The 12,431-nt window shown below is 42.3% G+C and overlaps 1 gene segment (V, D, J or C); it reads right to left on the bottom strand.

The window, feature by feature from the left end:
* Positions 1-637: 637 nt before the first annotated feature.
* On the bottom strand, positions 638-3,118 carry LOC134464812 (Ig kappa chain V-III region PC 2485/PC 4039-like). The segment is given in 3 exon segments: positions 638-786; positions 2,303-2,635; positions 2,892-3,118. Coding segments are annotated over 3 exon segments (543 nt in total).
* Between the last annotated feature and the right edge of the window lie 9,313 nt (positions 3,119-12,431).

The following is a 12,431-nucleotide window of genomic DNA, read 5'->3' as shown; positions in this document are numbered from 1 at the left end:
CCTATAGGTCTATGATTAACCTCTATCATGCTATCATATAAAAGCGCGACATTTTTTCTGGCTAGGTACATGGACGATAATGCATACTGTAAACTGACAGTAGATTTGGCAATGTATCCTCTGTCCTGAAACCTACTGACACATCAGGATATTCAACAGTTTGGAGTTTCCCCCTAAACCATCCAGCACCAAACTCACCATGCCCTGTCATAAATATGATCTACTGATCTCACTGGTTCACCCTGCCCTGGGATAAGCATGGTCGGCGGACCTTCACTAGTTCTAAGGGTTGGCCCAGTTCAGTTGTGGACTGGATAACATCTCTGTTTTACTGTTAATGATGTCAGAGCTAAGGTCCGAATAAACATAAACATCCATGCATGTTAATGTGTTGGCTTAGTGGAAAAAGTACAAGTCCGCACACAGTAGCTCCGCTTTGAAATGTATTTAGGTCATACAACATTTCGATCCATCAGGCTCAACTCCCAGTCGATTTGTTGGAGGATCCAGTGACTTTACTCTGACCTTCAGTGATGTCCAGGCTGAGGATGCAGGAGTTTACTACTGTCAGAGTTTACACTCTCCCAACAGCAAATCTGTGTTCACGCAATGATAAAGCGTCGTACAAAAACCTCCCTCAGTCAGGCTCCACATGACTGCACTGCTGTTGCTGGAGCTCAACGCAGGAAGTCTGCTGGAAGAGAGGGCAGGTGGAGTAGGGTGGACACAACCAAGAGGAGCCAAAGGGGGCAGTGCTGATCCCAGGACAGCAGTGTGGAGGATGGACTGATTTGGAGCAGCAGAGAGAGGAATACATGTGAAAGCACAAAGCCTACTAGCTCCCTAAACACCTATTGTTATGATAACTCCCAGGACACAGGAACTTCAGGATCTTCAGCGCCATGGACAGCAGCAGCATAGAGAGAGGGCAGGTGGAGCCAAAGGGGGCAGTGCTGACCCCAGGACAGCAGAGTAGATGGACTCATTGACCCGTTTAGAAACTATGTCATCATGACTGTGCGCACATTTTTGACTCAAACACACACACACACACACACACACACACACACACACACACACACACACACACACACACACACACAGACAGTGCAGACCCTAAAGGAGAGAAGACCTGCCATCCTAAAGCGTGTACGTTTGTAAAAAATAGAAATCCTAAATGTACACGCTACATTTCCGTCCGAAAGGGAATAGGCTGTTCCAGAAGCATACAGATGTTTGTGGTTACAAGAAATTAAACATACCAACTGGACAAAGGACACCATCAGGAATACCCGTGTGTCTGGCGCCCACTTTATACTTCATCTGAAGTTATTGTGACCATCCAAAACCCTGGCTAGTTTCTTTACAAACATGCGGTACATGGACGATTCTGCTCCAACAATGCGCACGCAGCTCAATGATGTCACCTCTGTGTACAAACAGTGAAGCAGCAGAGAGAGAGAGGGGAGGAATACATGTATGACAATGGTCTCATAACCCTTAATATCAAATAACCCTAAACCAGTAAATTGCCCCATAACAACATTAACCCTTGTAAGGTGTTCGTCTTTTGGTTACATAGAGGGTGTTCGGGTCAATTTGACCCGGGCATATAGAAAATTATGAAAATTGAAAAAAAAATGTAGTTCATCTTCACCCTCATGTTCCCCACACCCTGCCCGTGAATTTCTGTTTATTTATGTTTTTGAGAGTGGGAGATACAGGGAGAGAAAGATAAGGAGACGGTGAAGAAAGAGAGTAAACTCAATCCAAGCTCTCGGATTGAACCACTAGTGCTCTTATCGTGCAAGGTTGAAACATTGACGCACAACTGAAGGACCAAACAATATCTGCACTCTTTTTTCCACATACTTCACTCTTTGCCTTGTCTACTCAACATGTGATCACTGTTGCATCAGAGAGTTTAGAAAATATTGATGTATAAGCCCCCCAAAGTGATACGGGTCAAAATGACAGTTATAGAATGTGGAGTAAGTAGCCGTAACATGCCATGACTGGGTACATTTCAGACAATCCCATATCATACATTTTGAAAGGGATTTAAAAATATGTAGTGGCTCATCCAAAATTCCTTTCTGTAGTTTTCTCTGTTGTGTCCCTGAATGGTTGTTATTACACATAGTTTGATTGTTTTAGTACAGAAGTCCCCCCTCCCTCATCACTTCTGTTCTCCGCTCTCCACCACCTGCAGTGAGCTCCAGCAGCAGCAGTGCAGTCATGTGGAGCCTGACTGAGGGAGGTTTTTGTACGGCGCTTTATCACTGTGTGAACATCACTTTACCGTTGGGATAGTGTAGACTCTGACAGTAGTAAACTCCTGCATCCTCAGCCTGGACATCACTGATGGTCAGAGTGAAGTCGCTGCCAGATCCACTGCCACTGAATCTGGATGGAGTCCCAGTGTGGGCATATTTAGCAGCTTCTATCAGGAGTTTGGGAGCTCCTCCAGACGGCTGCTTGTACCAGTGCAGACATTGATGGCCTGAACCTCCTCCATGGTAACAATAGCCAACAGTGACAGCACTGCTGGTTCTACAGCTGATTGATACCGATTGTCCTGGAAGAACAGCTTTCACTGCTGGAGTCTGAGTCACAGTAATCTGGCCTTCACATCCTGAAACACAGACAAAGGTATTGTATAATGTACAAATGTTAACGTCCAATGACATAGTGATTGATGGAATAGATGTAATCTGTTTTTCTAAAAATGCCTCTAAATCCTTACAGTAACCTTCACATCCTGAAATGAAATCACATGAAATTATATTACAGTTAACTTCATAATCAGTGAAGAAACTGTAATCGTCATGTCTGTGGATATGTATAAAAAACATCTGTAAGTCAGGTCAAGAGAATAACGTGTGTGGTACCTTGGCAGTAGAGAGTGAGTGTCCAGATGAGGATGAGAGCTAAAGCCATCTTGTTGTCCATTCAGATGTGACAGTCTGAAGTCAGACATGTGCACTACTGAGGCTGCAGTATAAACACTCCGAGGGAACTGAGGCGCCCAGCACTCATGCAAACCACCATCTGTAGGCAAATCATGCTCACAATGACACACACATGATGAACTACTTAGAGGTGCAGGGTATGGAGATCAGTGCAAAGTGATTAATTCTATCAATTATTATATCCCCGAAACGCGGAGCGTCGGGGATGTAATGGTTTTGCCTGCGCCGTAAGGTCTTTCGTGTTAACGCGATAACTTTTGAACGGATGTTTGGATTTGTCCCAGATTTTTTGGGTGAATGCTCTAGGGCGGGTTCATGAACTTATTAGAGTTTGGAGGTTAACACTTTCAAGATGGCTGAATTCAAGATGGCCGAATTTTTGTTTGGCCCATAACTTCTGACTGGGTGTATGGATTTCTCCCAGATTTGGTGTGTTAATGCTCTAGGGTAGGTTCATGAACTTATTCGAGTTTGGAGGCCAACACTTTCAAGATGGCTGAATTCAAGATGGCCGAATTTTTGTTTGGCTCATAACCTCTGACCAGTCGGATGGATTTGTCCCAGATTTGGTCTGTTAATGCTCTAGGGTAGGTTCATGAACTGATTTGAGTTTGGAGGTCAACAGTTTCAAAATGGCGGAATTTTTATTTGGCCCATAGCCTAACTTCTGACTGGGTGGATTGATTTGCCCGGTACCACCTTATTTTAACAGTTCACCATTTCAGTGAATCTACCATATTAGGTACAGTGTAACAATATTTAATACCATGTAATACTAGTGTAATACCAGTGTAACAATATGCAATACCAGGTACAGTGTAATAACCAGTGTACAATATTTAATACCATGTAATACTAGTGTAATACCAGTGTAACAATATGCAATGCCATGTAATACCACTTACACAAAAATACATGATGTAGTACAAAATTGGTACATGGTGTTACACTGGTATTACATGGTATTAGATATTGTTACAATGGTTATTACACTGTACCTAATATGGTATATTCACTGTAATAGTGAACCATTAAAACAGTGTTACCATTTGCCCCATTTTTTGCTTCATTTTCACAATAGTCATTTGGTTTTAAGCCTATGCATGTCATTAATCTATGTATAGATATTAAATATATTTCTTTAATATTTTGTATTTATCATATACGTTTATGAAAAGGTGGACGGGAGTGGTAGGAATGATGGGGGACTGGAAGCGTTGCGTTTCGGGGATATACCTTAAGCAGTCGAAGGCGACTGCACAGGCAGTCTAGTTATAATTCCATTCATTGCAATTCCATTTAGGTTGATCTTTATGCCTTTTGTTTTGGATATGCTAGCCTATGCCATCATTATTATTACCTCCGCCAAGGAGGTAATGTTTTCGGTCGCATTGGTTTGTCTGTCTGTTTGTCTGTCTGTCTGTTTGTTTATCAGCAGGATAACTCAGAAACTTATCAACGGATTTGGTTGAAACTTTGTGGAGTTGTTGGTAATGGCCCAAGCAACAAGTGATTACGAACCGGACCACGAACCAGAACCAGGACCTTTTTAAAGATTCTGTCAGCAGGATAACTCAATAAACTAATCAACGGATTTGGAGTTGTTGGGAGTGACGCAAGGAATGAGTGATTAAATTTTGGTGCTGATCCGGACCACGAACCAGAACCAGGACCTTTTTAAAGATTCTTCACCATTGCTGGCCTATACGACGCCCCTGGTGACCGCAAATTGAATTGCGGGCCAGGCCAAAGTCTCTAACTCAACAAAAGAAGGCAGAAAGAGAGGGTGTGACATAGTAGTCTAGTCGTGATTTCATGAACCCGGAAATGTTGAGTACCCTAAAGTTTTATTGCAGAAATGTCATCTATAGGTCAAATGAAGGGGATTTAGCTTGGTTGCCCAAAGTTGCACTTTGGGTAATTTGCATAATTAGCATAAATATATTGTTAATGTAAGGATTACTACTGGTGAATAGGCTTGAAAAATGAAATCGTAGATATCACCTTGAAACTTTCTCAGTTGATTACTGACGATAAAAGAAGAAAAAAAAATGTATTGGATGTTTTTTGTATTTTGATGTTTAGATATGCAAATGAGGGCATGCATCATTAATTATGCACTAATTTGCATTCATGAAATCAGCTTTGCATGGTAAAACCAGACACAAAATTGTTTTTCTGTGGGTAAAATGTGTGTATTTCAGGGTTGAATTAGTGAAAAGCCTCTGAGGAACCTGGTCAAGAAGATGTTTTGACATGGATAGATTATAGTGGAGTCTGTTAAGGGTTTTACCGTTACGGAAGTGACAAAAGCACCAGACTTTGCATGGTGTTTATATGTAGTAATTCTAGCCTAGGAGCCCTCTGAAAAAAACTTTCTAACATGTCATATGAGTGAGTCTGTGCTTACATGCTTGACAGCAAATGTAACATTGTGAACAATTTGAGAAGATTCATACTTGGCCTGAATTAAAATGAGTATTTCCCACACTAAAACTAAGGTGAGAATAGACTGATGCGAATGCTCACTCAGCAGCATACTGAATGGGGAGGTGTCCAAGGTAGCAGCTTCTCCATCCTCTTATTTTCATAACATAGATATTTTTATTTGCATGAGATAGAGTAGGGGACAAGACCTCTCCATGTGTGTGAATAACCCATAACATCACCAAATTCTACATCTTCACAGGTAGTATTGTGCATATAGAGAGTGCATTTAAGACATTGTTTAAGAATGGCATTATAGATTACTCGATGTATATCTTCAGTTGAAATGAAATAAAGAAAATAATTTCTAAGTAGGTGTTCAGTAAGTAGACAGAGGTAAATGGATTTCTTTTTTCAGAATTTGCAAACAAGTCCTCACCTAGTAGCCTACTTGTGTTGTATTACCGTTACCTCAGTGATCATTGAGTACCTCAATTGCTACTTCAAAACTGACAGCTCATGGACAACATGAACCGTAGGTCTTTGCCACCCTTACCTATAGGAGAAATATCAATATAAAGCAACAATTCTCATATGGCATATACTATAAAGGTGAACCATTACTCATTTTCTTGATATGCAAGGCACACACATAGTCCAGGAGGAAGGATGGCCAACCATGCACCACAATACAATAGTACAGTAGCATACAGTACAGTGCAGTAGAGTATAGTACAGTAGAGTACAGTACAGTACAGTACACTAGAGTAGAGTAGAGTAGAGTAGAGTACAGTATAGTACAGTACAGTATAGTACACTAGAGTACAGTACAGTAGAGTACAGTACAGTACAGTAGACTACAGTACAGTACAGTACACTAGAGTGCAGTATAGTACAGTATGGTAAACTAGAGTAGAATACAGTATGGTATATTACAGTACAGTACAGTAGAGTACAGTGCAGCAGAGTACATTGCAGTACAGTACAGTACACTAGAGTATAGTACAGTATGGTACACTAGAGTAGAATACAGTATGGTATATTACAGTACAGTACAGTAGAGTACAGTGCAGTGCAGCAGAGTACTTGCAGTACAGTACAGTATATTATACGAAAAAAGCAACAACAAAAAAAGCATAGCAACCCAAGCACTGCTGTGCGCCCTGACCATCATTATCGATCCTGCTACATGCAGAGCACTGTGCGCCACATGGAGGAGAAACTGTAAACAAACTCCTCACTTGTTAAAAAAAAAAAATGAAATAAAAAATACTAGCGTTAATAAAAGATGTCACGACAGCGGCCGGCTGACAGTGACAGTTTGCTTTCTTGGAACGGCAACACTCGGACATGTTGCTGATGAACCCTGATGGGCTACCACTCGGCCTTTTATTAGGCCTATTAAAAAAACTGTTATTATTAACTTCGTCAGGATGACATAACTGTTACAATGAATCGCTGAATGAGACTTCCATTGTTGTTGCAATTCGTCTTGAGACGTTTGAGAAGTGGTTGGTTACCGGAGCATCAGTGGGCCACCAGCAGCGTGCGCTAATCGCGCTGCTGCCATACTGTATTATTAGGTGGGCATTACGTAAGGGTTAACGTTCGGCCAGAAGGTCGCTACCGTGGAATAGCAGCACGACAGAGAGAATCTTTAGACCCCGACGCGGAGCGGAGGGGTCTTGTTCTCTCTGAAGTGCTGCTATTCCACAAAGCGACCGACTCGCCGAAAGTTAACCCGCTTATTATATGGATATACTTAAATGATTCACACATGGCGGGGACATTTCTTTAGGCCTATTTAATGTTAAGATTGTTGCTGCGCAAAACAAAACAGTGCCGTTGTGGAACACCGCTAGGCAACAGCTAGCCAGGACAACAGGTGTTGTCCATCACAGCAGCTGATTAGAGTCTTGTTGAAAAGTCGCTTTAGCAGTGAAAAGTCTTGTTGCCATTGACAGTGGTCTGTTATAGACCAACCCGTCCGTTATCGAAAAATAACAGACGTGCGAACGTTGAGGAGTCCCGTTAAAATGAATGGAGCATTCGACCGATGACGTCACACCATATAATAAAGAAAAGTAGTGACCACCGAACGTTGGGTCCGCCCATTGAAAGTGAATGGGAGCTCTTGCACCATTATAGAATGCTGTATAATAATGTATGATGTTTGTGCACTGTGTGTAGGCCTACATGCAGGCTACAGCTGTTTAGCATGAAACACCTAATTCATCCATCTACGGTCAAAACTGTCTCTTGACCAGGGTCCTGGAAAGAAAACACTGGGAAGAAAATGATAGACACATTCATGAATAATGCTGGAAAATACTGTAAATATGTGAAAATCAAAAAAGGGTGGTCTGTTCCTTTAACCCTATCGCGCCGGATGCATCATATATGTCTCATCAAATTCAAAGCCCTCTCCACGCTGACACAAAAAAAAAATCGATCTGAAAAACATCCTGCGTGTCATTTCCAAACGTCCTGCAGTACGCGGAAACCGCCACAAGAGAGCAGCGGTCGACAACAAGTTGACCACAGCTCGGCGAAAAACAGGAAAATAGGGTAGAAGCGGTTTCCCTGACCGATGCTGAGATTTCGTCAAATTGCATAAGGTTTGTGTACAGGGGCGGAGTGGCCCACCTTTTCCCACCGGGAGAATTTTCCCCTTGGCGGCCCTCTTTAAAAAAAAAAAAAAAAACAAAGCGAACATGGTTTCCTAACCAAAAAGACAAAAGCCACGAAATCTGCAGTCGTACTACATGTGGACATTAGTGTTGTCAAAATATCAACCTGAAGTGGAGAATTGTAGCCTACACCTTGATGAAATGCACAGCCAGTGGTGTAGTCTACGTAAAACGCAGGTATACGCACCCATTTCAAAATTTCAGGGATTACAGTATACCCACTTAAAATTGATTGATCCATTAAAATAGCACAAATATATACAGTAGACTATACACACATCAAAAAATGCTCAAATATACAGTATACCCACTTCAAAAAGTAGACTACACCACTGGAGCCATCATCACAGTCCAAAGCATTCATAGGCCTAGGTTAGGCTACATCACGCTACTGTTCCATGCAAATGTGCACTCCACTGTCATTTTGACAGTTTAAAATTGAAATATCGTTTAAGGAAGACAGGATGAGCATGGGCACAAAGTTTTGGGTGTGGGGATTTTTAGAAGAGTAGGCTTACAAAATATAGTATAGTAGCCTATAGCTTACAAAAAGTCTGTCTACATTGTGCAATAAACCCACCATGCAGCAAATAAGCCAAACTTAGCTACTTCAAACCACAACCATAAGTCAACAAAATGTATAACCAAACGGTGTAGGCCTACCTTAAAACGCTGTCTTCTCGCAGCAAATGTCTTTGTTTCTTGCAATCACTCTACTTTAATCCACAGCTTATTAGCCTACACACCCAGGACTGGTCACATCAGAATCTTGTGTGGTAATTATTTTGTTCCATTTCTTCAGACATAGGCTACATCCTAAATGTACCACATATAAATATATGTATGATAATAATATTATTTCGACTATAAGGAGATATACTGGTAGGTCTAACAAATCAAAACAAAACCCATTGCTTCTGTTAGGTGCAGTTATCTTGCTTCTGTTAGGTGCAGTTATCTTCCTTACCACTTGGTGGAGTCTGTTCGTAACCCAAGTCAATAACCACAGAGCAAGTGAATCAGGACTGGAAAGACTGTAAACTGTAACAGTCGTGTGGAAATCGGAAAATAAATCATAATTTATTCATATTTCCATCCTTTGGTAACCAATATACATATCACAGGTTCTTCAAATACTGAAAACGAAACTGTGTTACTAAGATCTTGTAAACTTCCGCGATCTACGGTGTATGAAAATTATCAGTAGAGAAGGGGTGTGGCCAATTTACTGTTTGACACCGTCAGTGAGGTATTGCCGTCTGGTATACGGTATAAATACTGGCTAGTCAGCCTATTTCTTAAATAGGGAAGTGGAAAGTGGGAAGCCAGTGCATATAAGTACCATCTTTAAACTTCAGGGCCGGTTGGGAACGCAGTGCGGCTGCATTATTACATTTCACGGCCGCGGCCCACCGGGACAAGTCCCCGATCTCCCGACGGCCACTCCGCGCCTGTGTGTGTACATATTTCCGAAATATAACTCTACATCAGTGATTTTGTGTGGTCCGGGGACCACTAGTGGTCCGCGATAGAGCTCAGGTGGTCCGCAAGGAAATTACTACTTTTCCAAGACAAGCTAGCAGCAGACTATAATTGTAATATTATTACAGAGCTAAATATAGCTGAAGTCTCATTTTCACCATAATAAGTCAGGGTTTTAAATGTGAACAAGAAGTAAGTGATCTGCATCGAAATTAGCACCTGTCACCTGTAAATTCAGTTGACAGGTGGTCCTTGAACATTTTTGGGAGGACAAAGTGGTCCTAGATCTGAATAAGTTTGAGAAACACTGCTCTACATCCTTTAATTTGAACACTTGCTTTATATTTTTACACCGTGTTGCAGAGAGATCGTGCTAAAACTGATGAGACATATAAGCACCATCCGGCGGTGGCAGGAAGTCAGCCATCAATGCATTTGCTCCATAGGGAAACTTACAAAGCATACCACGACGATCGTTTAACAAAACACACAAGTTGTTTTACTTCAAGACAAAGATATTGCCTTAAGAAACACGTTTTACTTGCAATTTTGAAAATGTAATGCAAAATGTTGAAATTATGATCTCGTAAAAAATGCATTGAAGTGAATGGAGAAATGGTCCAATTGTAGTAATGGACCCATATATTCAAATTACACATCAAAAATGAATAATGATCTATATCACACTCATAAATAGGTTGTTGAGCATTCGATCAGCTATGTTTTTACATAGATTTTAAAAAATTACCTAACCAGGCTGTGGGAAATGTAAAATATGGTCCTGCTAAAACAAGGATAGGCTTAAAAAAAATGGCAGGATCTCACTAAATATTTAAAGATAATCCTCAAATTAAATTGTCTGACAACTTTTTTAAATAAATAAAAAAGTTGTAAATGCATTAAAAGTCATTTTTCAATGGTCATGAAATTGGAATTTTCATTCATTAAAAGCCTGATGCATCATATATGATGCATTAAATATCTCAGTGACCTTAACAAAATTTAGATTTTTTTTTTTTACATTTCTTATAAGGGACCAATATTGAAGCAAATTCCAAAAAATTAGAATTTTCTCTCATTGCTTTCATGGTTCAGGTTTCACAGGGTTAAACCATAGATGGACCCTGATTGGTTGGCAGCCTTGCAGCTTGTCACATGACGTGACGTTCCCACTAGCTCCAGTGAGCCCTTTGTTTCAAATCACACTCGAGCGGTAAACGCTGAGAAGCACGTATACTTTGGCTGTGCCGGCGGTGAAATTACTCCTTCGACACGATTTCATTACAGATTTGGATCAACTTCTAAGTAAGTAGTTTGCCGTTCGTTTCAGTTACCTTCTCTGCCGTCTTAAAGTAGTATATCGCGTACACAAGTGTCTAATGTTTACAATGCTGTCTGCCCTGCAGTCAAGCCACGCTGAACCCGAGGAAAATTGCGCTGAGCAACCCGTCGTATTTATTAAAAGTAGGTACTCATGCCACACTCGAACAACTGTCTGCACATTAGTTCCACACACATACTCACAGCTATCATGTTGTTTGCCCCGCAGTCAGTACAGCGCAGAAGGCAACCACACTTATGAGATTCCTTCCTGGACTGAACTTTACTAAGGTAATTGATATAATAGTGTGATAACCCGTGTTTATTGTGTTCTATTAATGTTCTGTTACTGTTATTGTTTGTGCTATTATTGTGTTAGTGCCTTGAGCTAAGGGAAACAGGGGCGCGTGTCTAGGTGTTCTATGGAATGTGTACAGAATGTCTAATTGTTGTGGAATGATTTACCGTTAAGTTGGAGAGTTGGACTGGAAATGAATGCGTGAGTTGTGGCTGTAACAGCAGCTCTTTTTGACAATAAACGCCTTAAAGAGACTACCGCTCTGGTCTATTACACTGGTGTCAGAATAAAACACTCGGTAGGTTACGAAGGAAACTCTGCCTGACTCTGGGAAGACCCACTCGTTTTGTTTTTTTGTTGTTAGCTAGCTGTCAGTTAGCATAGGCGCTCGGTGTTTCGGCTAGTTAAGGAGATGTTTTCCAGCGCGGGCATGAAGGAGGGAGAGGAGGTCGGAGATGAAGGGCTTACTTTCGGTCACTGGAGGGAGCAGAGGCAGTTGGGCGCTGAAGTGATGAGGCTTCGGGAGGTGGTGGAGAGGATGGCCGGTGAAGCAGGTTTCGGGCGGCCATCGCAGGTCAAGGCAGAAGCCACTAACGCTAGAGGTACGGTTGCCATGGGAGCCTGCGACGCGGCCGTGGAGCAGAGAGGGAATGTAAACAAACATGGCGCCGCCCGTGCCGCCGCTGATACTGGAGCCGTGAGAGCCGTAAAAACACCGAAATTCAACGGGAAGGTGAGCTGGGAGGCCTTTAGTGCCCAGTTTGAACTGTTGGCTACAGCACATAAGTGGCCCAATGACATCAAAGCCCTAGAACTGGCAATGTGTTTAACTGATGAAGCTGTAGACTGCCTTATGCTGTTGGATCCCAAAGATAGAGGGGACTACGAGGCATTGGTTGGGGCACTTCAGAGAAGATTCGGGCGCTTCGGGGGAGTGGATCTCCTGAGAGCAGAGCTGAACAACAGGCACCGGCGACCTGGTGAGCCCCTCCGTCAGCTGGCCAATGAAATAGAGAGCCTGACGCGCAGAGCCTATGGCAGCATGCCTCCAACTGTACAGAGCGAGCTGGCACGCGACCGTTTCGTCCAGGCCCTGTCCCCAGCGGAGCTGCGAGTGGAGGTGCAACTCACTCACCCTAGCACCCTCCTGGAAGCGTTGGAGAGAGCATCGGAGAGGGAGGCGGTACGTGCACACATCAACACTGCTGGCCAGGAGCATGCGGGCCCTGCAGTCAGAGCAGC

Source organism: Engraulis encrasicolus, chromosome 15, assembly GCF_034702125.1.
Source record: "Engraulis encrasicolus isolate BLACKSEA-1 chromosome 15, IST_EnEncr_1.0, whole genome shotgun sequence".
Taxonomy (NCBI): Eukaryota; Metazoa; Chordata; class Actinopteri; order Clupeiformes; family Engraulidae; genus Engraulis; species Engraulis encrasicolus.
The sequence above is the reverse complement of the archived record's forward strand: the minus strand, read 5'-3'. Positions and strand labels throughout refer to the sequence as shown.